At 44.9% G+C, this 26,172-nt stretch overlaps 2 protein-coding genes across 3 annotated transcripts; both read right to left on the bottom strand.

Annotated features, from left to right (window-relative positions):
• Positions 1-2,821: 2,821 nt before the first annotated feature.
• Positions 2,822-6,485, bottom strand: LOC139060855 (high mobility group protein HMGI-C-like). Of its 2 annotated transcripts, none has more exons than XM_070540099.1 (5): positions 6,330-6,485; positions 5,647-5,739; positions 4,709-4,783; positions 3,961-4,117; positions 2,822-3,096 (listed from the first exon to the last, which is right to left on the bottom strand). In XM_070540099.1, exons 2-4 carry the CDS (start codon positions 5,722-5,724, stop codon positions 3,995-3,997), a joined length of 276 nt encoding a protein of 91 aa, XP_070396200.1. In that variant the 5' UTR covers positions 5,725-5,739; positions 6,330-6,485; the 3' UTR covers positions 2,822-3,096; positions 3,961-3,994. The 2 variants fall into 2 exon arrangements, with proteins under 2 accessions (XP_070396200.1, XP_070396201.1); XM_070540100.1 differs by having other exon boundaries at positions 6,367-6,419.
• Positions 6,486-7,924: 1,439 nt separating this feature from the next.
• Positions 7,925-24,748, bottom strand: LOC139060854 (activating signal cointegrator 1 complex subunit 1). The gene is made up of 8 exons (XM_070540098.1): positions 24,396-24,748; positions 22,912-23,047; positions 21,011-21,108; positions 15,870-16,045; positions 14,009-14,142; positions 12,576-12,713; positions 9,292-9,511; positions 7,925-8,204 (listed from the first exon to the last, which is right to left on the bottom strand). The coding sequence occupies exons 1-8, from the start codon at positions 24,538-24,540 to the stop codon at positions 8,085-8,087; spliced, it is 1,167 nt and encodes a 388-aa protein (XP_070396199.1). The 5' UTR covers positions 24,541-24,748; the 3' UTR covers positions 7,925-8,084.
• Between the last annotated feature and the right edge of the window lie 1,424 nt (positions 24,749-26,172).

Here is a 26,172-nt window from a genome sequence, read left to right as displayed (position 1 = left end):
AAAGATGGCAAAACTTGTTACTTCACATGCGAGACAGACAAGCAATGAATAGGTTGCACGTGGCATCCCAAAAGCTGTTTAGGAGTGTCGTCTATCTGCACCCTCTACAATGCTACTTAGTGCAATGTTCCACCATGCTACTGATGATTTGGTGTTGTGGTGGGCACAATGCCAGTGTTACACGTCTTTACTTGTTGGCAGCCAATTAAGAAACTCCAGCGTGCTAGGATGCCAACAGAAAGAGCAAAGTGAAGCCAACGACGTGGTGCTACTGAACACCCACATGTGCACGTGTTTTAATGTACACTTGCACCGAGAGATCATAGTGCAGATTTGTCGCGTCCCTTGTTTCTCCACATTGTATGGTGCCAAAACCTGAGAACGAACCAGGGACATTTTAATCTACTGTAATGCAAGTGGCACAGAGGGAGATTTAGAAATAGTGCACCCAGAACACCCGTTTGCATTCTTTTGTAACATTCATAAGTTTTGCAAGCCCGGTGACGGACGTACCCCTGTATCCAGCAGTGACGGATCGGTCATATGGAATTCCAGCAGAAAAAATTTTACGAAACTTGTTGGTGTGCAAAATGTTCAGCATGTTTGTGTGTCGTTCTCACAATTGCAGCACCTCGCTTGTGGCTGTGCGATAATTGGGCAAAATTTAAAATTGTTGCAAAACGGTGAGTCCTGTTTTTGCAGTACTCACAATATTGTGCAATAATAAACAGGCACGTACCCAGGACTTTCTTTCAAGGGGAGGGGGGGGGGGGGGGGGCACCTTTACTAGTGTGAATGCGAGTAATGCGCACCATTCGCCATAAAAACGCTTAAACTCAATAAAGAGAAATTAAATAAGGTGTATCTCTGATATACGTCCGTGAGATAGACCTATCATTTGCTTGACAAACAAGGAACAACATCAAATTGACTGAAGCAGCAACGAAGCGCAGGAAGAACACTGCCAAGAGCAAGTAAACAAGCGAAAGTGTAAAATAACGATTTCTAGTAGCATATCTTTGAATTAGCTCTGGAAGAAATAGAGAAATACATACTTGTGGAACAATCACAGTTCTTTTGTATCCCTCCTTTACTACTCTACCAAGTGCCAAAATCTACTCGTATTGTTATTTGCGAAGTTGCATAACAATGCATGGCTGCCAGTCCCGTACAACCATGTAGAGCGCAGGACGCTGCTGTTCTAGACGTACTGTGCCCACCGTGGAAGGTTAGAAAAACAACCACATAAGCATAGCAGGGAAATGGCTACGTCCGGTGGTTAGAGTGACAACGCTAAAGGTGTCATTCAAAACACACAGAATCCTTCTCCACTTCCGGCAGCGTTTTCTCTACTTCCTTTCCAAATAAAAAGATGTTGATCCATAAATAGTTGAACAAGCAACAGTTAAATTTGTTACATTTTCGGTTTTCCTTCCTGTTTGGCTGTTGCCTCAGCTCTCTCCCTTAGTAGATCGCTTAATTTCTCATCTCCTTGCGGCTCTCGTTTCCTGTTGCAAATTTTGCATGAAAAGTGCTGTACAATTAGACGAGGTAACGGGTGAAATTCATATTACTTATGGATTTAACGGTTATTGCAGGGTTTGATCATGGACGCTGTTTCGCGTCATTTTATTTTACATTTATCTAACCCGTATCATGGGTATACAGTTCCGAGGATCTGCCAGTGTCGCGGCGAGCTGTCACTCAAGGAAATAATGAAGCAAAAGGAAAAGTTACGCGCAACTGGCGTTGTCTCCTGCCGCAACTCGTATCATGAGCATACAGGCCAGCTGGCTACGAACTGAATCACTTTCCTTGTCCCATGATCAGTCTAAACAAAGAAGGTTGAACTAACGAAGCAACAGAGATGCGCGTGACCATTTCAATAGATGGTGGCAACTGAATGCATCTAGAGTTAATTGCATGGGCACCAAACCGATGAGAAAACTGGTCTTCACACCCCAGGAGATGCCAATAACTACCACCATCCAAAAGGAGTGAAAAAGGCAGCAAAATGTTGACTGCTGAATAGCTGTCAAGTCCCAATGATTTGGCAGCGCTTTAGGAATGTGTGCGAGTGGTAGTGCCAGTGGGGGAGCCCCCTGGCTACGTGCCTGCATTAATTGCATGTACTTTCACTTTACCCAACGATAGCACAAAGCCATAAATGAAAAAAACCTATGCAGGCTTCTCAGAAAAATTCATCCTGATCCCAGGGATTGAACTTTAAAGGAGTGCCACTATGGGGCTAACACTTGAGCATACCAGAAACCTAGTATAGATGGCCGAGAAAGGCACAATTGAGAATTCCAAGTGCAGTATTAGTGTTTCTGCCTTTGTCCTTGTAAGCAAAGAGCCAATGTATGCAATTTACTTTTGTAAATTACAATGTATGGCTTACACCCATCAATTGTGCAACACTTGGTTTTTTTTTTCTTTGCATTGTACTGAAATTCCGTTCATTACCCTACTGGGATTGACAGTATGTATAAATAATAACACCCATACTTCTATATTAGAAAGATCTAAGACAAAGATATCAAGGGTTTCAGGGCTGCATAGCTGGTATGTACTCCAAGAGGGATTTCCCCAACAGAGTGAATGAATTACCCAATACATTAGGAGGCACTGTGTGCAACCGGAATATAATTCATCAAGATACGAGAAAAAAAAGCAACATAGTTTTTCCACCTGATCATCTTGCCAGTGAACATCAGAGTAGTTTACTGGCTGCTCACAAACCACTTCGAAAGTTGATTTTTCAGACTCCATGGACAACAAATTTTTGATGCCAAACATACAACAAAAACAAGAGGCAATGTACATGAAAAGATGTGTGCTTTTATTCAACTGAAATTTATTCATAAAAACGATGAGAACATGACACTGGGGGAGGGGGGCACGTGGTTTTCTTGGGTATGAATGGGCGAGCGTGTTTCAGTGCAGCACTGGGCACACAAAATGGCGGGGATAAAAAAAATCTACACAAAGTTTTTAAAAAGAAATGGGGGGGAAAACACCCTGGAAAATGCGAGATGGAGTCTTCATACGATGCAACTTGCTTGTCGTAGTACCCCACTGCCCTTAATGAGTGACCTGCAAAAGAAGAAAGTTGCGTGGCATCAGGCAAGCTCTCGATCACCAGCAAATAATTGGCAATAGATAACTGCATCCGTATCAAGCAAGCAAACTTTCTTCAGATAGCATGATGCTTGAAGAACAACTAGTTTAAGCGCAAACAATTCAGTTCCTGGACTAGTGGTTCTTGTCTACGAAACTTATGAAACTGCTTTCCGGAGTTGCTGTTTCTGGCAACTACCAGATGCCACAGAAAAAATGTTCACGGGTATACAAATGCTTCTTCACACAACTGAACAAATCCTTCGTGTGGCTGGACAATAGCAGTACTTAGTTAGCTTGAAGCAATACAGTTCAATCAATACTTTCTGTGGCTCAATTATTCTCGACTTGGCTAGTACGGCTAGACGCCAACGTTGAGCCGGTACACGACAGTGCCAGCATATTCGCAAGACTCGTTTCGAAACATTAAAGGAGCACCTCTGTATGCAAATAATGGTGCACCCATTACGGTTCCCACTGTATATTTGCTTGGTAAACTGCCTCAACAATTCCCTTATTTACAATGTACAAAAGAAGGTCCCCTAGGCAGTCTGCACAGGAACCTTCTGCACATCTGAAACAATAGCAAATATAGCAACAGTTCCGTTTGCTATTTTAAACCCCGTATTTGAACAGCTCTAGGAACAGACGACACCAGCGTTCCGGCGCTTCCAAAAAAATGGCGTCTGGTATTCTCAAACTACATCCCCATCAGATTACACGGCGCGACCGATATATAGGGCACTTTTTTTTTTTGGCGGGAGCGACGAAGGAAGCGTAGGGGGGCAAAAAGTAGCTATCCAGCGGATGCACGGATACGAGTTAAGCAAAGCCACATACCTACGAAATCATGACAGATGAATGCAGACGACGCTCAGTCGGACCCCTCGCCAGCATCATCGCTGCCAGTGTCCTTGTCGGCCTCTGCTGCCGCCGCCTTCCGGGGCCGACCGCGTCCGGTGCCCTTCTTGGCGCCAGCGGCCGCCTTGGTGGCAGTCTGGTGGGCGGATAACAGTCGTCAAAACGGGGCACTTTTCATCCAGCCCGATAGGTGTCTAATCGAATTTCGCGATCGCGACCATCTCTTTATGAACGCGCTGAGAAAGGGAGTCCATGGCGATCGTGAAATCGGGCTCCATCCACTGTGATGGGAAGCGCCACGTGCTACTGGAGTTGTACCTCGGGGCAACTTGTGACTATAGCCGGCAACACATTAAATGTGTCCTGAAAAAAGTACTCGCATAAAACTAGGCGGGAAGTAGGTAAACGCATAACGCATAAGTCCATAACGTTTTAGTTATGAAAAGGTTTCGAATCGGGGCGACAGTCGCATTCTAGGAATTTCTTCACAGCCGTGTTTACTTCAAGCACTGCTCAACAGCACGACCTCGTGTTACACAACATCTAGCTCACTGCAAAACATACGATAACGGATGAAAAAATAAAACGGTAAATGTGTGCTTGTCAAATAGATGCAAAATGATGCGGCTTAATTACGATCGTGAAGGGTCACGCTGTCAATCGAATGAGTGACTAGATCTGAAACTCAAAATAATAAATAGAATGAGGCAATATAAAGTATACATACCTTCTTGCCCTTTTTGCTGCTACCCTTAGGGCGGCCCCTGCCACGCTTTGCCTTCGGCGCATCGGCAGACGCGTCCTGTGCAACAGAAGAAAAAAAACGGGGACAATGGTTGATCGCGCAAGGCCGGTCACAGCGCAAAAATATATTCAGACAACGCAACCACCTCGTGACGTAAGAGGCCTCTTTAGCAATTCAGTAGCGGCGCGGTTCTCGGCCAACGAACGCAAGTACAAAACACGCACCTAACAGGCTCAAGGAGGCGAGCTCGCCGTTAGGCCTCACACAATTGATCTTCGCGCCACAAAAAAGCGCCGCCATGTTTGACACGCCACCTAGCAAGCGAGGTGCGCCTGAAACGTTGCATGGCTGTGAAGTTACGCAAGGCGCAAAAAAGCGCGCAAAATCATTGCAGGTAGTGCACCTACATCATTTATCGCGATCGATATATTTATCAATTCCAAGCGCGAGGGAGCCTTAGCTCACAAAAGAAAGCGAAGTAAAAGGCGCCAGTCGCTGGGCCCGCTGGCATTATTCTAGACATCTAATGCGCTCAACGAAGTTCCCCGGGCTCGCGACTGAAGATTAACGTAGCCGTACAGAGAACGGAGGTTCGATTAACAAGATTTACGGCTAATTAAATAGACAAAGGGGGCGCGCACTACGGGGTCAAAAAACGCCACAAAAACGGCAATCGGTAGGGCAGCCAATGAGCGTTGCGCGTATTGATTTCGTTTTGCCGCCAAAAAATCTAACATGGCGAGAGGGCAATAAAAACGGTAAGTGCCGCAAAACAAGCAAGTCGCGCCGCCCTGACAGCTCGCGCGCGCAAATCACCGCGCCCCAGACTACGCGAGAAAACGGGAACACGGCAGAAACGCGATCGTGTTACACGAGCAAAGCGAGCGTGTAAGAATAAAAATAAAATACAAGCGGCGTGCCTCTTTTGGTCTCTTCTCGCCGGCTTCCTTCTTCGGACGTCCGCGCTTCTTCTCAACAGCAGTATCGTTGTCGGCCATCGTGTTACAAGCTTCCTGTGGAAACAAAGAGCCAAAAAATTTAGGCAAGGACACAACAGTCAAGCAGCGAACACACCGCGACGCAAATAAAATCGCAGCGCGACCGGCGAAGAATAACTCCAGAGCGCGAGCCGACCAAATATTTCGGCACCGGCGCAGTCCGGCCTCCCCGCGCGAAGTCTGCGGGGGGGGGTCAACCCAGCTTGGACGATTTCTGGCAAATCGCACGATTTTTTCCCGCAAACGGCCGCCGGCACTAAAATGGTTCAGGGCCTGGACAAATTTTTCGACGCTAAAACTCGACCGAACTCCAACCGAAAACCGGAGAAATAAATTTCCCCTCCGACGCGGGCCCATGGCGGCCTTATTTACGCCGCAACAGTATTAGGCCTAGCGGCGCCGGGAGCACCGGCCGGCTCTGCCGAGCCGGTGTTTCCAAAGTGGCGCGAAGCCGACAAAAGCGAGAAAAAAAATATTACCAATGTCGGCGCAAGAATTAAGCCTAGCGGCGCTCACAATCGCGACGCCTACTCGAATACAATGTAAGCGCGAGGGCACTGAAGAACACAGATGAGCCAATGATAAAGGAAACGCTGGCATCGTACCGAAGGCAGCGGGGCCGTACACCAGGAACCTACTCACAGCTCCGACGCGCAGGATGAACTGGGATGTGTGCCTGTGCGCGGTCGGGCACTAGTAGGGGGTGGGAGGGGGGGGGGGGTCGAGCCGATTTTGATGCGTCGGTCGCTCTGAAGGGGGCGACCGACGTGTTTTCAACGGTCGTGCAAGCTTTTTCCCGACTCGCGGGGGGCTCCCGTTATTTTAAAAAATTTTCTCGGCGCAAATTATGGTCGAGAAAAATTTTTCCCGTGCCCGTCGGCCGGCGCGAAAAATGCGCTATCGTTAAAACAGCGCGCCAAAAATCGCTTGTTGACGAGAGTACCGCGCGCTTCGCCTGACCTTTTTATTTATATTTTTCCTTCCCCCACCCTCTCTGTGTGCTTACGAAGGAAGAGAGCGGAGCGGTACCCTGTATATATGTATTTTTTTTAGTATTGTTGTTTGCAAGCAACGGCTCTTCTGTTAGGTTTAAATTTAAAACCTCCGGCCAGCCTAACCCTTGGACTTCTGCAGAATTGTTGGTACCCGATAGGTTTCGGGGCAAGGCGGCCTTTCCTCAGGTCCCCGTGATGTAATTCTTTCTCGCGACCTGTGTGTTTGCACACGCGCGCGCCTCCGCTTAATGTGACTTCGCTTAATGCGACACACACACTCAGATCGGGTGAACGAACCGGCCACCGGTGCGTACGTGATAAGAATGTCGATAATAGGCGTTCGCGTTTAATCTCGCAATCGAACATGAGGAAGAATCGCGCGTGCTTGTAGCATAGTAATGTTTTGTTGTCGTGGGGCGCGCTTTTAGAGGGAAGGGCTGAGCGGCTGCGAAGCGAGAAAGATGAAGTGATAATAAAGATGGCGGGAAATCGCTGTGCCGTGTTGGTTGGGAAGCGTGAGCAGCTCACCACTACGTTTTTACTTTGACGATCTCGCAGCAGTTCGACGGATCATATGCGGCATCCGCCTCCGAGACCTTGCGGGATCGCTTTGCGAAAATGGCACAAGTACTAGCTCTTCCAAGCGGAAGCGATTCTGCAGTTCGCCTTATGGAACACTTATGGAACACAGAGGAGGTCGTGGCGAATAACCAGCCTTACGTCCTCTCGGTTTCCGCTATCGGCTCAATAATGGAATAACTCACGATGGGCAAATAACATACCAAAAAAGTATTTTCAGGAATGCTTGTTTTTGCAATCCTTTCAAATTCGTGAATTTGGTTACGTTCTGTTTTGCAACGTTCGCGTTTCTCCCGGCTGTCATGCAAAATAATTTTGTAAGCCGGCTTTTATATACAATGTTACATTAGTTTTTTAAGTATATACTTGCCTATTTGTGAAATTGTAAACGAATTTAAGTGCACTTCATTTGCCTTTGCCATGGCCATGCAAGGTCAGCATTCGGTATATTGTATAACATACTGCATATTTATAACGGCAGTTATATACTACGGTAGTTATATGCTGCACATATACATATAACTGCCGTCATTGAGGACGACTGCAAGCCCCATGGTGACAGACGTGCATGCTGCCACTGTGGTGTCCATCAATGAATATTAAGAAACACAGCAATGTAAAAACACTACAAGGCATTATTTCATTCTTTATTAAGCAAAGAATAACTGCACTGTAGATCACAGAAATGGCATATTTCCTAAATACGCAATCATCATTAGAAACAGCTATTTGTACAATACAGGAAGAAGTAATTGCAGGATTCCATGGCTCAAGATGTTACTGCTGCTATTTTGGCAAGTGAAGCGCGGCTATCCTCTTATAAAAGCCATCGCCATCACAGTCGCGTGGGTGAACTATGTTGATGCTGGGAACATGAATCCGCCCAAAGTTGAAGTCACGGTTGCGCTGCATAAAAACAGTGAGAGAGAGAAAAAGAAAACATGTAAACACATCGTGGCAACATGGTGAGAGATCATTGCATGTGTCAGTAAGAAAAATATGATCTAAATGCTCCTTTTGGTTCAGAACACAAGAAACACTGTATATGCTAGGCTGACATCATTGCTTGAAACATAGATTTCACAATTCTGAAATACTCTTGAGAAACTGGCACCGTATGATGTTGTAAAGCAATTACAACTCCCATTTGCTATAACAGTCTTTGTCCCAATGGGACATACATGCAACAGCAATGCAACTTGACAACACTCAGCCGATGTCAACCTGCGATGGGTTGGCTGCCACCATGAATAAAAACGGGACAGGAAGTTATGCACGCCATCTTGAATACAGGCCACCCACATACTGACGTCCCGATAAGTCGCACATCTCTACCAACGCTTCTTGCTGTTCTGCAACAAAATAAACACTACAGAATATCACTCAACTTCAAATAAACATTATGGGTAGTATTTACTGCGTGGTTGACGTGAAGTGACCGACAAAGATGATGCCAATATGTGGCAAGAGATGCACGTCACAAGAGATGCCGCACGTCTGTCACAACTGCCTCACTAGAGACAGACATCAGAACTATTCTGCTAAAGAATAGCCAGCAACAGTTGGCATTTTCAAGTGGCCTCCTTACTGGGGACTACTGGAGCTTGATCCTGCTTAGCTTTGGCTAAAAAAAAAATTAAATTATGGGGTTTTACGTGCCAAAATCACTTTCTGATTATGAGGCACGCCGTAGTGGAGGACTCCGGAAATTTCGACCACCTGGGGTTCTTTAACGTGCACCTAAATCTAAGTACACGAGTGTTTTCGCATTTCGCCCCCATCGAAATGCGGCCGCCGTGGCCGGGATTTGATCCCGCGACCTCGTGCTCAGCAGCCCAACACCATAGCCACTGAGCAACCACGGCGGGTAGCTTTGGCTAACCGAAAGTTCCGACCGAGAATTCATACGTCTCGCGTGGCATAGCCAACAGACCTGGACTGAGGTGCATTGGGTTCGAATTACAAGGGCGAGCTGTCTGTCGGGTGCGCTCACCTTCATGATGGCGGTGGCATCGAAGGAGTTGCGAGGCTTCCGCGCAGGCGGCAGGGTCGTGTTCTCGGTGGCAAAGCGCTGCTCGCGGAGCCGGGTGTTCATGATGGTCATGTGCAGCTTGACGTGCTCAGGTCCACGGCCCCGCTCCTGCTGGCGCAGCATGAACCCGGAGTCCAAGAAGCGCTGGGCCACTGCGTCGGCAAGCAGCTGCAGCCTGCACCTGCACTCAGAGACAATGCAGTCTCAGTAATGAAGTCGAACCCGCTTATAACAAGCAGACTAACGCGCATTAAACTGTTCGATCCATGATGTAATTCTATGCTACCCGAATTTGTCTATAACGGGCTCAAATATCCCCTCGCCAGGTCTCGGAAGAGAACAGCAATTTATGATAGGTAGCGAGGCACTGGAAGTGGTAAGGGAATACAACTACTTAGGACAGGTAGTGACAGCAAATCCGGATCATGAGACTGAAATAATCAGTATATGAATGGGCTGGGGTGCGTTTGGCAGGCATTCTCAGATCATGAATAGCAGGTTGCCATTATGCCTCAAGAGAAAAGTATATAACAGCTGTGTCTTACCAGTACTCACATACGGAGCAGAAACCTGGAGGCTTTCGAAAGGGGTTCTACTTAAATTGAGGATGACGCAACGAGCTATGGAAAGAACAATGATGGGTGTAACGTTAAGGGATAAGAAAAGAGCAGATTGCCTGAGGGAACAAACGCGAGTTAATGACATCTTAGTTTAAATAAAAAAGAAAAAAAAGAAATGGGCATGGGCAGGACATATAATGAGGAGGGAAGATAACCAATGGTCATTAAGGGTTACTGGATTCCGAGGGAAGGGAAGCGTAGCAGGGGGCGTCAGAAAGTTAGGTGGACGGATGATATTAAGAAGTTTGCAGGGACGACATGGCCACAATTAGTACATGACTGGAGTAGTTGGAGAAGTATGGGAGAGGCCTTTGCCCTGCAGTGGGCGTAACCAGGCTGATGATGATGATGATGATGAATGGATTCAATCTAGATGTGCTTAACTGGATTCGAGCTTTCCTTTCTAACCATACTCAATTTGTTTCTGCTAATACTGTTGATTCCCCAGTCCAGCCAGTGCTATAGAGTATTTTCCAGGGGTCTGTATTGGAACCGTTACTTTTCTTAATTTTCACGAATGACTTACCCAGCAACATTTCATCAAAGGTTTGCCTATTCACAGATGACTGTGTAATTTACCAGAATAAAGATAACCAAGAAGATGTTGCCTTATTCCAGACAGATTTAAATAACATACTTGCCTGGTGTCAAACAAGGAACATGGAATTAAACATTTCAAAATGCAAATCAATGCGCGTATCTCGCACCTCATTAGCATGTCCGAACTATCATCTTGCTAATACATCTCTCGTCTGTTTCATCTTACAAATACCTCGGTGTTAATATCTGTAGTAACCTATCATGAAGCATCATGTAAGGTATATCATCGCCAAAGCTAACCGTTCACTTGGGTACTTTTGAAGAAATTTCTATATGGCACCTCCATCACTTATAAAGCTTCTCTGCACCACTTGCATCCATCCATCACTTGAATACGCATAATCTATCTGGGATCCCGGTGGTACTACACTGATAAACAAACATCAAAGAGTGCAGAATCGTTCCATGCACTTCGTCTTATCCAATTATGATTACACAGCCAGTATTACCATGATGAAGTCACTGCTTAACCTCCCGGAACTTACCATTCGGCATAAAATAGCCCGGCTCATTTTTCCATAAAATTTACTATCACAACAATCGTCTTCGTGAACAGTTCATTAAAACCACTCCTTTCATATCAGCTAGAATGTACCACCTCCAAAAAGTTGATCTTCCTCGTTGCAGAACTGTGACTTATTCACATGAATTTTTACCTCGAACCACCTCCGAATGGAATCAGCTGTTAGAAGCAGCTACTGCTATTACAGACACATCTCGCTTTAAGAGTTTTTTAATAACATGGTTAACATTGTCTAATCATTTGTACTCTGCTTTTTCTTAGTAGCAGCTGTACATTTTCAGTATTAATTTGTTGATTGTTCCTGCTGCTTACTCTTATTGTACCAACTGTTATTTTTTTACAATTTTGGCTGTAATATGCCCCTCCCCTATGTAATGTGCAAACCCCGAGGGTAAAATAAATAAATTTTATCTTGTTCGAAGCATCGGCACGCCACAAGGACGGCATCAACTGTCGCACAATCCTTGCATAAAAGCAAATTGAATGCTTTGTTTGCAATTCCCTTTAGCACAAGGCTGATTTCATCCGATTCCGACATGTCTGTCTACTTTTTTACAAAGAGCCAGCACGTTCTGTATATAGGAAATATAGGACTCTGTGGACGACTGTGCTTGTGTCTGGCTGATAGCCGACGGCCAGCGGGTTTTCCAAATACGTCATGCATCTTTCGTTTGCAGACATCCCAGCTGGTCAGCTCTTCTTCGTGTGTGTCATACAACACTTGAGCCGTGCCTTGGAGGTAGAAGATTACGGTGGCAAGCTTGAGTGGTGCGTCCCATCTGTTAAGGTCGCTGATGCATTCATACCAGGTTAGCCAGTCTTCCACGTCCGTGCCATTTGTGCCGGTGAAAATCCCTGGGTCACGGGGGCGCGATAGCACTAAATGGGATGAAGCCTGGGTGGATGTGGACGGGGAGGCGGCGTTTGAAGATATTGTGACAGAATCGATGTGGCGTCCACTACAGAGATCCAGCACAGCGTTGTAGGAAGTGTACCCCGCACCTCCACCAAATGTGACGGTGTAAGAGTATCTGCACCGATGTTTAATTAAACGCAGCAGCGAGGCCTTTGAACCACAGTATCGGAAAAGAGTCGGCCTCGTCTTCTTCCGTCCTCACGTTGCCGCCCCATACCATACTGTAACAATATATAATGCATAAATGCACTCTGTCCAGCTGTCAATGTGTGGTGCTAAGCTAGCTTTTCTATTGGCAATTAGTGGCTTCGAAGGTCACAGTGCCCCAAATTTTCTGCAAGTAGAAAATAACTAACTTGAACGAACAAATTAATTAATCAATGCAAATAACAAGCCCCCTAATTTACCGTATTTTTTCTTGCACGATGAAGAGATGTCAATTCATTACCTTAAACCAGTGCACTACCAGCTTTCTTGTCTATGCAGACTGCCTCTGAAATGTATTGCACAGCGAGACGCACAGTGAGGCACACAGCAAGGCGCACCCACCAATGCACCCAAATTCCCCCACACTTCACAAACTCACTTCTCGGGAGAACGTGAGGTTCCCTCCTTGTTGCACGATGACACCTTGGCATAGAGCACATCCACCTCACTTTCATCGTCGTTCATAATCTCCAGGCCATGTACACGCACCATCAGTGGTTCATCCTTCAGGATGGTCCTGTTTGCCAAAGAAGAAACCAAAAGCTAGCAAATGTCTTCCCATGTCGTCCCATTTCCAGAAACATTCCCATCCCAGCAGGGGCAATCGCACAGGAATGCGACCTGACTGACTCAAGCTGCAGAAGCATACTGATAATTATTTCAGTTCCTTGTAAGCAATAGCTCTTTCACATTTTAAAGGATCACTAAAAGCAAATATTAGGTCAGGCTAAAGTTATGCAAGTGCTCGAGAACGTCTAAGACATAAATATTATTGCAAACAGAGTTATGGTAATCAAGAAACTGAAGTAAACGCAGGACACAATTAGAGACTCTTCTAGGACATTCAAGTACTAGCCCGATGATGAAGGCACTGCTCATTATAATTCTGTCGCTAGTACTCAACCACTCGTAATAAAAAGATTATTGTATTGCATTATAAGATGAAAGAAAATGCTACTTGTGCAGTTCTGCTTCATTTTAAGAAAAAATAAATCATTGTCGTTACCCTTAACAACAACATGGGCAGTGAAAAGGTTTCGTCTCCACTATGCGCCTTCTCTGCTTCCATGTTTCGCTAGTTTCGTTATCACGTAGTGCTGCGCTGGTTTTGCTGGCTTGTGAAACTCGCACAAACTGCAAGTAGCAGGGAATGCCATGTCTGTGTGATGCCATGGGATTCCAGAACGTCCAGACCACTTGACTAAGAGCAGCTGCAGCGGCAAATCTGACACACAATCTTGACTCAATTTCTCCATAGCCACGCATTTCCGTTTTGTGCCGAAAACTACAATGCCGTTTATCGGGTGCCATTTCGCTCAATGATGGCAGTAAAGGGCAGTAATGGCATGTGCAATGTCCCGACTCCCTGTTCGGGGAGGGGGGATTTGAATTGCGCTAATGGTATGCGGACCCTCCAGACACAAATTTCTCGTAAGCTAAGTCTTTTCTTGGCACGAAACAAGTACTGCGAGGTTTCTGGAATGGTATTTTGCCAGACCATGCAAACTTATTACTTGCCTTTAGTGTGCCTTTAAGAATGGCGCAAGAACCTACACAGGACGAAAAAAAGACACACCGAGTGAAATGTCCGGTCATTCTCCATTTTTCTTTCATTCTGTGTAGGTTTTCATGCTACCTTTCAAACATGAACCAGTACAAACTTACCCACTTACTATTCTCCTAAATACCTGGCTGAGGTACCCACTTACTATTCTCCTAAATCCTGAGGGCTTAATGGTAAGAAGAAAAGGAAATGAAAAGAAAGAATCAAGTGGGATAAACTGTTACATTATGCCAGTTGAGCACACTCACGTGACTAGGTCCTTGCAGCCTTCGAGCACCTTCTGTGCCATGTTGCACTCCTTGGGATCAAGCAGCACCAGCATGCCAATGGTGAGGTGCAGCTTCTGCTTGGCCACAAACAGGCTTGCGTCCAGGCCTCGACCCTGAGTGCGGTCAAAAGTGGGCAAGTGCCATTGAAGATCCTTGATAGACATAGCACCACCGTGTAGTGACGGTGAAGAAATACTAGCAGGATGAATAACTAACTAATCTATCTCTTCAGTGGGTGACTTGTGCTCAGGAAGGAAAGCGACACTTATATGGCAACGTCGGCAGCAAGCCCGGCCGTCGAATCTTTCTCGCGGTTCAGGTCAGTCCAGTATTCATGCTTGCATTCGCCATATGTTTAAGATCAACTGCCGACGCTCCACTAGATTCGAGAAAGCACAACACTGTTTGTTGCACTGTGCGTGCAATCTGATTAGACACGGTTGCTGATCGCTGTTGATTTGGCGACAACAATTCGCGAAGTTTTGGATACACCAAGCACACTTTGCGTGAGAGTAATAATCAGATGACGGCAGCGAACTAGTGAAAGCGCTTCTGGTTCTTTTCTGGCTTACCGGGCATCCTTTCACATTAACAGTGGCTTTCTTTCTTTATTACAGAAAGGTAATTTACTGACACAGCTCAACTTGCTTTTTTTTCAGTGTCTCTTTAGAGCACTACGACTGCATAAAAAAAAAGATGTTATTCTGGGTTTTTATGTGCCGAAACCACAATCTGATTATGAGGCACCACCATAGAAGGAAACCTCGGATTACTTTTGACCACACGGGGTTCTGTAAGAGGCACCTAATCTAAGTATACAAGCATATTTGCATTTCACCCCAACAAAATGTCACTGCCGCAACCAAGACTGAACATAGGAAGAACCCTCTAAGGGGCCCTACAACTATTTTCTACCCGTCGAGTTCTGCATCACAACATGTTCCTTGTGTTATTCCGAGCTGAATGTAAAAATAATTACAAAATTGACACAGCCAAGCAGAAGTTATTCAACTTACAAATTCAAAATAAAAGCAGACAACAGAAAGAGGCATACTCTTTCCCATTTCAGTCCACCTGCGAGGACCTATACTGCTTCCAGTTAAAATGATGTTTACATCCTGCGGTACCGGAAGCTTTGATCCCGCTGTGACCTTACCACCTCATGGCAGTCATGTTGGCGCTGGATATGGTGGTGCCATCTAGTTCAGGCGCCTGAAAACACACCCTCTAACGCAGAGTAAACTTTACGAATAGCCATCGGACGTTTATCAAAGATGTACGGAATTAAGTTTACAGACTGTTCACACGTAGGTGCTACGTGCAAATGCTAATTTTTGCATTGTATTTCTAGTGTAGACCGTTGGACAGCGCACCTAGTGTCAGTTGTAAACAAAATTAATCAGTACTGCACAAATGTGTGCCCTCCTTGCAGCTTAAAAAGGCACGAAACATGTTTTCGTTTTAAAATATTTTGCCGTTGCTTGTACAGCATGAACACGCACAATACATTCTTCGTGCCCGACCAACCAAAAACGAACATCCACTGCCAAAAATTGAGGATGCATGGTGCCGCAGCCGGAGCAGGAACCGATTTCAGGAGAAAATGATGATGCCGAAGGCTCCGATTACGGCACTTTCACTAGCACTGGAGGCGTCGCCAAGTCCTACAGTAAGCAAATGTGGAATCAAAACTACATGCGTTTTTGGGAGGCGCAGTGACCCTTTTATGCTCAGCACTGAATGCCATGGTCACTGGGCTACTGCGGCAGGTACTATGACCGCACGTCGGACGTCGGAATGCATCCATGTGTTGGACAGCACCCCCTCCCCAAGTTCTTACCGTACACGACTTGGTGACAATCTCCCTAAACTCTTCCGTCATGCTGCAAAGCTTCGGATTGTTCAGGGGAAAGCACACGAAGTGCGTGTAGTGCTCATGCTGCCGCATGCCGCACACGGTGGCCGATATCCGCAGCAGGGCAGACTCCACATCCTCCTCCCTCTGGCCGGTGATAACTGTACACGGACACATAAGGCAAATGGAATCGTATACAGCAATTAGATACTAATAACCACTGGCAAAATACCTACGGAACACATCTTATTCATTCATTAATTTTCAACATACAGTCAAAGCTTGTTACAACGAAGTGTCACACAACATGAGAATACTTTCGTTATATCAGATATTTGTTATAAGCATATAGTGATTTACACATGTGAGAAATAGTTTAGGTTTGTGCAGAAAACAATTCCAAAGAATAAGACACAAGGAAGGAACACACAACGGTTAACCAACCAGCCCAAATGCATGCGCTTCCGTAATTTATTTTAACTTTACTCCCTCATATCCGATAATTTGTTGCACTTATGTTCAATACACTGAGGTTAGACTGTACAGGTCATTTCGCAGTGAAGGCATCCGCTGTAAGGGTACTCGCCTGTACTGAAAGTCTCATTTCAAGACCTTAGACAGTGGGCAGACAATTGTTTGATTTTTACAAATGAGAATACAGATCGTTTAATGTACAGTGGGCCGCAAACGTTAGCGGGACATGGGACATGTGAAAAAGTTTAATTAATGCGAAGCCTGGGTATGTAGCATCGACTTCAGTGTTTCAATTTGTAGTAGTTCTTGCTACCTACTTACAGCAATCCATTAAATTAGAAGTGCCTTGCCTTAACAAAACATAAATTCACATTTGTTGTGGAGCCTGTGTCCCGTAAACTTTTATAGCCGAGTGTACAGGTGTGCCAGAAAGTAAGTGGAGCATGCAAGTGCTGGTTGATCTGGATCTCCGAGCACTAGCAGCGTTGTCATGAACTACATAGCATGTGCGAAGAAAATCTGCGGTGCCCTTTGATTTGCTTTTAAACCCTGCCTGATTAATGACTCAGGTGAAGGAGTGCTTGTTCCAGCTGTAGATTCTAGGGGAACATTTTATGCGCTTGCAGGAACCATTTAATTTTGTCCTGTCAACGAAAAACAATGTGATGGCTGTGTCATGGTGCAGTGACTCTTCACTTCTGCAAAAAGAGATAGATATAAAAGAAAAAAAAAATGTGCACATATGAGTTGCCTTTGCGGCCTTACTACGCAGTATGTGGGCTTGCTGGCTGCGAACAGGGAACAAATAAAACAGCGATAAATGCTCCATATCTCCAGCGCAGCGAAAGTGCCGCCCCGAGTGACACTTGATGCTCTAGAGATGCCTTATAACTGAACTGTTTATTCAAGGTGCCTCGCAGTGAGAAATATGTCGGAGGACAGAAAGGTCGATAACAGCAGTTAACAGAATTATATAGGCCTAGAGGGATGAGAACGGTAGCCTCACTGATGCTCACGGCTCTGGTCGTCTGCATCGCACGTCTACTGACATTGGCCATTTCATTGTTGCTGCAGGTGCACTCAAGTGCATCGCACATATGCTTAGCGTTTCAAAGCACTAAAAAAAATATGAGATGCACTTGAGTTGGACGTCAGTATCGGTACCATCAGGAATTGAGTGCACGAAGCTGGCTGGAACAGATGTAGATACGCAAGAACCCTATCTTACAGCCAGGCAAAAGCATCAGCGTTAGGCTTTCGAAAGAGTGCACGAACAACGGAGTGTCAATAAGTGGAAACAAGTTATCTTCACGGACGAGTCAAACGCTTCGTCAAGATGGGGCCAGCAGTGATGTGTCTGGGGCCCCGTGAACTGCAAGTATTTAGGAACGGAAATGAATAGGGCGCATTTATATAGGGCTAACTTAGCACAAGCAAATACTTTTATCTGTCAATGCTGAAGAAATGTCGGCTATTAGCATTATTTTTTAATTTGTCCGTCAGTGGTTTTCGACTATAGACCTGGTCTGCGGCATTGTTTCTCTAGGCACGAATGTTAAAGGGCCCCTGAAACGATTCGGACAAATTTTGTAGGCGCGTAGGGTGCAGCTTAAGTAGAACATTCGCACCACAATTTAAGTGAAGCGTTACGTATTAATGGAGCTACAAACGATTAGAAGCTACCCTCCTCCCCAGCCATGCTTTTCCTCCTCAACTCGTTCGTCGAGCGAGCGGGGCTAAGCTCCGCCTTCACTGGTCCTGCGTCACGATGCGACGTTACATCGTCAACTTCCGGTTGTTTTGGAACCCGCCCCCGCCCGCACGAAACCTCTCCACTAGCCGCTTGGCTGTCGACCCCAAGCGAGAGCTATCGAAGCAGCGTGCGTTGCGAGCATTCTGTCGTAGCGCCGAACGTGTCTGGTATTCCGTTAACCACAGGCAAGCTGGTCATTTCGGCAAATGACTGGAGGCATAAACTCAAAGTTTTGAAGGAACTTTAGCGTAGACATACGTGAGCGGCCTGATCGGTCTGCATGGTCCAGACACTTGTTGGCGCAGCGCTTAACCAGCCAAACAAAGCGCTAATATTGCTCTAACCAAGTGTAAAACATTTTAAACATTTATAAAAACAACATGTTGATGATTACACTCCTGCGAAAAATACGCACCAGCAGCAAAAAAGAATACGCTTCGTTGCTGCTACTGTGTGTGGTTGAGCTCTATGCCACCAGGTGGCTGCATCGTGCAGACCATTCACATTTGCCCTTCTGCTCATCTCGGCTCATCCCGTTACGGCACAGTCAAGCGGCCAGACCCTGTCCCCTTGCGCTTACGTTTGCCCTAATACGGGACTCGCGAAACGCTATTGCGTTAGTAATCTTCCGGTGTGAAGTGACGGCCACAAACGCGCAAATCCTGGCGCCGATCGGATGGCGGCAGTCCGATGCGCAGCAGCCAGTTCGCTCGTATGCTGCCTTGCAGAGGGACACGATGTCGCAGCTTGACATATTACCAGTCACTATGTTTGCAGTCCACAAGGCAACAAAGTCGAATCATAGTGCTCGCGGAAAGACTGAGACCAACTCTGAACGCGGAGCTCTCGTCAAAATGGAGTACGTTGTAACACAAGCAGACGACACTTGCTGTGTGCCGGAAGTGCTTAAGTGTACTGAAAAATTGTTCTTGTGCATTCTCTTTATGTTACTTTCTTTTTATAAAAACAAATTAACTAACATTCCAACTATTACGAAGATCATTTGTTTACCATAAAGTTGGAAAAATTATCGATCACGCGCCCTGGTCAGCCAATCGGATAGCTCGCCCCACTGACGTCATATGGGTGATTTCGGTCATATGGGTAGGGGCGGCTTAAAATTCCGCCGAGCAGTGCGCTGCGATCAGCAGCGATGTGCATTTTTAAAACCTTATAATAAATTACACGCTTTATGCAGAGCACTTAGATGTGTCAATTAATGATCAGAAGGACCTACTCTAACGACTAAGTACGTTTGTAGAAAATCGTCAAAAGCGTTTCAGGGTCCCTTTAAGACTTGCAAGCTCAGTATCTTGTGCATCTACGACTTTGTTTCTTCATGGCTTCACAACATTGCTTCTCTTTACTCGAAAATCAGACACCAGTCCAGATTCATCTCCGAGGTGATCTGCAGTGGATGCTACTCGGTGAACGTGTGGGGTGCCGTGAGTGCCAATGGTCTCGGACCACTAGTCAGACTGCCATCGTACTCCACAGCAGCTTCGCATAGTGACGTTTTGAGTGAGCAACGTGATTCCATATGCATTAGACGGGCTGTTTAAAGATGGTTGCTTCTATATATATATCTGCAACATGATTACAACCCTACTGACACTTCGAGGGTCACCAAGAGGCGATGCAGGAGGAACATGCGGTGCCGGTGTCGGACTCTAAAGGGCACTGATCTCAATATTATTGAGAATGTTTGGGGAGCCATGAAAGCAAACCAAGCTCAAATGAATACTAACACGGCAACTGCCGACAACCTGTGGCACGCCGTTGAAGACGAATGGGCCCACCTGCGCCAGATACCTGGTCATGCAGACAACCTGTTTCACTCTCTCCCTCGACGCATGGGTAGTGTCATAACTCTGAATGGAGCAATGACACACTACTGACTCTAGCTCCTTCACGTAAACATATATTTTCTGCCATTGTATTTATTTACTTTCTTTATCCGGAATATACGTGTATAATGTCACACTTTCTGGACGAAAACTTTTTGTGGACTTTTTGAGTAAAACATGTTAATGGACCACACGTGATGGGAGTCTATCATGCTTTGAATTTCTGAACCGTGGCACGACCACCAAGGCAATTGTCGCGTTCCAAAATAAACAGAGATTGGGCAGTGACAGGCACCATGCGTATATCAAGCAAACGCTTCTGGCAAAAGCAGCTTTCCATTGCCAAATAGTTACAGCAAGCTCAGAAACGTCCATTAGCGTCGATCATTGGAAGAAGTGCCCTTTCGCCAGGGCAGCGGTTCAGGCAGTGGTCAAAAGCATATTGCACGACGACTGCAAATTATGTTTGCGTGTGCAGTGTAGTAGGCACTGCTACCGCTAGTGCACGGAGATGCAGCTCGGTCACTACTCGCGTGTTCCGTTTACTTTCTGATGCACCTGTGCATATGTGGAAACAATAACGGCGTCCACAAACTAAATGTACAAATGAAAAATATTGTGTATGTACCAATGTACTCGGTAAATTTCAAGTTAAAGAAAAGGATGTACTACCATTTACACGAGATTCGAGGCACAGCGCACCTTCATAGGTACTATACTGTAGCCTGATGTATTGTGCTTTGTTATGCAAAATAATTTGCCAGTATTTCCTTATATTATCAGCTAGGGAGTTGTGCTGCACACTTCAGTAAACCCGTAAACAAAACCCAATGAGCAAATCCAGCTCAAAGATTTCTCAAGTTATTGTGTTACCCATGAAATCTTACAAAGGTTGCAAGAGCATATTTCTATGCTTTTGTTTCCTGTTCCTAATTAAAACTGTAATATTTTGACTTGGGTTTTAGTGTCATTAAGTGACAGGGTGGACTTACCAACCACATTCGATAAGCATTGCAGTGTACTTTGAATTCAGAGTAATAAGGTCTACTTACTGACATCCTCACACGAATCTGGACTGGGGACCTTAATTGAGGTGTTGGTATCGTGTTCCATTTGAATCCTGACGGCATGCTTCTTTCCACAGAGTCGCCTTCAACAAAGAAGAGATTGACAATGTGAGTACTATACAGCCTCATGGAGCACAGTATTGGAAGGTCGCGAAATGCCTGATGCGCAGACCACAACCTAAATATAAATAGCCCATCTGCTCCAGCAAGCAATTAAACCAGATATAACCAATTCAGAACTTAAATTGCACGAAGGCCAAACACGATTCCACGAGAAAAAAAGAACTTGCTCACAGGAAGTGCACTGCCGTGGCCATGGAGAGTAGATTTGCACAATAAATAAATAAATAAATAAATAATAAATAAATAAATAAATAAAGAGAGAGAAAAGTTTCTGAACAAGAAATTATTAACATACTAAATACCGGTTTATTGATTGATTAATTCATTGGTAACTGGTTTCTTGAACTACCTACAACTGAAAACTTGCTCCAGCAGATAAAAAAGAATGCTGCTAAGACGTTTGCATGAGCTTTCCAGTGCTTGTATCAGAGTTTGAAGGTTAAAAGTGTGTAAAAAATTATACGCTAGACTGTGTGAGGTTACTTTAGCAATTCAGCAGCCTCACAACATAGGTATCTGCATTTAGCAAGTACAGGTGGAACCAATATGAAAGGGGACGCTCATGATTACTGCGTTCATTACTTTTATTTTCATTGTTTTTAACACTGAAACTAATGTTTGTTATGTTATGATAATGTTGTTATGGCTATGTCAATTACTGATCAAAGGAATCATTTAGAAATTGCTTAGAAGTGAGGTCTAAATGCATGCACTCATGCAGCAACTGCTACTCATATACTGATTATGTGTTTATGTTGGTTGTATTGATTGAATGACTGATTAAGTTTTGATGTCCCAAAGTGACACGAGTACGAGAGATGCTACAGTAGAGGACTTGTTAATGTCCACCTAAGGATTGGTACGTGAGTATTTTTGCATTCTACCCTTACTGAATTAAATTTGACCACCACAGCTGGGAGTTAAACCCACGATCTCATAATCCGCACTGAAACACTTCTGCATCATCGCATCCCAATGTACACTTCAGTAGCGGCATCGCTTCTGTAGACAAATGGTAATGCTTGCCATGTCAAAATTCTTATCAAAAGTTGATATGACTGGCAGGACTATTACGAAGAGCGAAACTGTCAGCCTATGTGCCAGTTGTAACATGACAACGTAGTGCTGAACCATATCAGATAATTGGAGGTATTATTAACTGCAGCATCGTTCAGCACCGCTGAGTCACATGATGACTCAGTCACAGATTGAGTGCCAATCAAGTCTGTCTTGTGGATCAACTGCAAGGAGTTGCTTGAGTTGAGGAAGCGACAACGCATTCAAAACTTGTTCCTATTGGGCAGTAGTTCTACAATAACACTTCTAGTGCTCACTGAATACAAGACCTGATGACGTATATGACACTAACGAGCACAGCTGTAAGAATAATTAGTTTTTAATGTTGAATCCAATATCTTCCTATCCAAATTGATAATCAAACTTTATGAGAACAAATGCTTTCTAAAGCAACACAGGGTTATGAGACTCGGGAGCAGCTAGTGAAGGTATCAATCATTTTTGGGAGTAGATGTTTACCAATGGCCTACCCATAGCTCCAATGTGCAAAGCAAAACACGCCTTTAAACTAAATCGGAGGGGGTCTGCACACCACCACGTGTCAAGCACTATCATCACACATACATGCCCACTAAACATATGCACATGCGAAGTTACGCTGTTCACATTCTTAACACAATTCACTCAATACTTAATGTGCAATCTACAAGCAAGAGAAACGTAACAGGAGTGTGCTTCTGACTTACGGAATGAATTTCTGTGGCACATAGTGCGTTAGACGAAAGAATCCTTTCGGCCCTCCGGCCGAGCTGTCATCGTTCGACACTGGCAGAGGTTTCGGCTTTGGTGCCAAGCAAGTAGGCTCGTCATCATAGGAACTTACTGAAAGGAAAAAAAAACAGCAGGACCAATAAAATATTTAGCATTTGATACATGTCTGTAGGATATCACCTGCCTGTTCCACATTCTCGTGTACAGTAGTGAACAACAAGATACGATAGTGCGGTTTTGTGTGAACAATTTATTAACTACATTTATAAGCCGCCTTTCTTTTTTTTTTCCAATATTGTTGACAGGACGTACACTACTGCTGCCAGGAGATCGGAGTTAGAGAACACTGTTTATTGACGGTGCTGTATATAACTCCACTTTCCGCGTTGTCCATTTCATGGTGCTCCCTGTCGCATACATTTACAAGGTTGTGTGCATGTGTGTGTTTTTTACTCTTTCATTTCGTATCATTTATTATTCCTGTAGCAGCATGCCATGCCCTTCACTTGGCTAACCTTTCCAATTATCACTAAACTTTCTCCAACTAACATGCGAGTATTTTTTGATATGCTAGTTGATGTATATGGTCCACTTGTGATAGATTACTGGAATAGGCAAGTCATGTGTGCAATGAGTAAGCTATGTGGTGCAAGTAACATGATGCTAAGTGTTGCAAGAGGGTATTCCCCGAGGTTAGCAGTCATGCATAACGCAGACAAACTTTCCAAGCAGTTTAGCTCACAAGACCAAAAATACAAAATATAGCTTTTTGTCCACTACTGCACGTACAACCTCCATCATACGTAACACCCAAATGCCACCTATTTCTTTTTCCTGCTGACGTTGCTGGAGGTGTCTCAATTCGGTGTTCTGAAATTGTTGGCCTAATGCATCTTCCAAGGCCTTGGATGTTTGCACCTTACACCTCGCTTCTGTTATAATTAATCTGCTAAGTATGCGTTTTGATTGCTTGGGTTCAAGTCTGATAGCGACTGTACATGATCAACATTTAAACTACAACCAACTACAAACTTTTATTTCTACAAGCGTTCGTTATATAGAGCAGCTAACAGTCGAATCCTAATACAGTTGGCACTTACTCGAGGAACACATCATAATAATGCAAAGTCAATCATGTCTGCATGTGCACTTTAGCGGAGGCATGCACGGACGTTTCCGGTTTCTTCTCTATGCTTCCACAAGCGGACGGAACCACAAGCATTGCTGCCTATGTTTGCTATAGATAACACAGATGCATCGCACAACCAGTTTTTATCCGGCCTTTCAAGCCACCGGAGACGTAGCTGAACCTCCATAGCTGAAAGGCGACACCGCAATGAACTTACGCCCATGCAACATATGAAGAATACTTCTCTCGCGCGCGGTTTGACAACTTGCATGTCGGCGTGTTCTAATCCAGACATGTGCACACTTCACCCTCGCCGTAGAGTTTGCTTACCACCGCTGGCACCAACGTCGTAAATATGTTCGTCGCACTTGTCCGCAACGTCCACGCTTTCCGAGAGCGAAAATCGGTTGATCGGCGTCAGTTTGCGGTAGCAGGATCCGCCGATCCAAAGAAGATCGCAGTTCAGGACATCCATAGCTGCGTTATTGGGGCGACACGCAGCGTTCCTAGACGAGCCGCGATATCATACGATACAAGTCGATAGCAAATTCATTAAAAATTGTCAAGCGCGCCTAATGTCGAATTACCGAAAACGAACGAAACTGATAAAGCGAAAGAAACCGTGAGACGGTAGTGCATACAACACGGTGGCAGCGGCCGCCAGCCAGCCGACTGCTTCCGTGTGCAACACACTTAATGACGTCACCATCATCATCATCATCAGCCAACTTGATGTCCGCTGCAAGACGAAAGTACAGTGAACTAGAAAAGTATTCTAGTACACTGTAACGAAAGCATCTCCCTGCGATCTCCACTTTACCCCTGTCCTGCGCCAACAGATTCCAACTAGCGTCTGCGAATTTCCTGATTTCATCGCCCCACCTAGTCATCTGCCGTTTTCGACTGCGCTTCCCTTCTCTTGACACCCATTCTGTAACCCTAATGGCCCACCGGTTATCTAACCTACATGTACGACCTGGCCGGCTCTCTGTTTTTTTTTTTCTTTTTTCTCTCTCTCTCTTAATTAATGTCAGTTAGAATATCGGCTATCCCCGTTTGCGCTCTGATCCACGCCGCTCTCTTTCGGTCTCTCATGCCTAACATTACCAGTTACCTAATTAATATTAACAGCACCGGTAAAATGCACTCATTGTACACATTTCTTTCAATGATAATGGTAAGGCTCAGTCAGGATCTGACAATGTCTGCTGTATGCGGTCCAATCCATTTTTATCCTTCCGTAAATTTCCTTCTCATGATCAGGGTACCCTGTGAGTCACCGACTTAGGTAACCGTGCTCCTTCACAGACTATAGAGGCTGACTAGCCATCCTGAACTCTTGTTTCCTTGCCCGGCTATTGATCATTATCTTTGTCTTCTGCATATTAATCTTCAACCACACTCTTAAACTCTTTCTGGTAAGGTACAGCCTCAATCCATTTGTTATAACTCGTCCCCAGTGTTGCTGAACAGGACAATGTCATCTGCAAACTGAAGGTTGCCGAGATATTCACCGTTGATACTCACTCCTAAGCCTTCCCAATTCAATGGTTTGAATACTTCTTCCACGCAGGCAGTGAATAGCATTAGAGAGATTGTCTCCTTGTCTGACCCCTTTCTTTATAAGTATATTCCTACTTTTCTTGTGGAAAGTTAAGGTAGCTGAGTAATCTCTGTAGATACTTTCCAAGATATTTACCTAAGCGGCCTGTACTCCTTGATTACGTAATGTCTCTATGTCTGCTGACATCTCTACTGAATCAAGTACCTTTTCATAATCTATGAAATCCATATGGAGAGGCTGATTGTACTCTTCGGATTTCTCGATTACCTGTTTGATGACATGAATGTGATCCATTGTAGAGTATATCCCTTTCTAAAGCCAGCCCGTTCCCTTGGTTGACTGAAGTCCAGTGTTGCCCTTATTCTACTGGAAATTACCTTGGTGAATATTTTATATATAATATACTGGAAGTAAGCTAATGGGCCTATATGTTTCAAATTCTTTAACGGCTCCCTTTTTGTAGATTACAGTATAATGTTGACATTCTTTCAATTCTCTAGGACCCTTGAAGTCGATAGACAGTTGATATAAAAGGCCGCCAGT

Source organism: Dermacentor albipictus, chromosome 6, assembly GCF_038994185.2.
Source record: "Dermacentor albipictus isolate Rhodes 1998 colony chromosome 6, USDA_Dalb.pri_finalv2, whole genome shotgun sequence".
NCBI lineage: Eukaryota > Metazoa > Arthropoda > Arachnida > Ixodida > Ixodidae > Dermacentor > Dermacentor albipictus.
The sequence above is the reverse complement of the archived record's forward strand: the minus strand, read 5'-3'. Positions and strand labels throughout refer to the sequence as shown.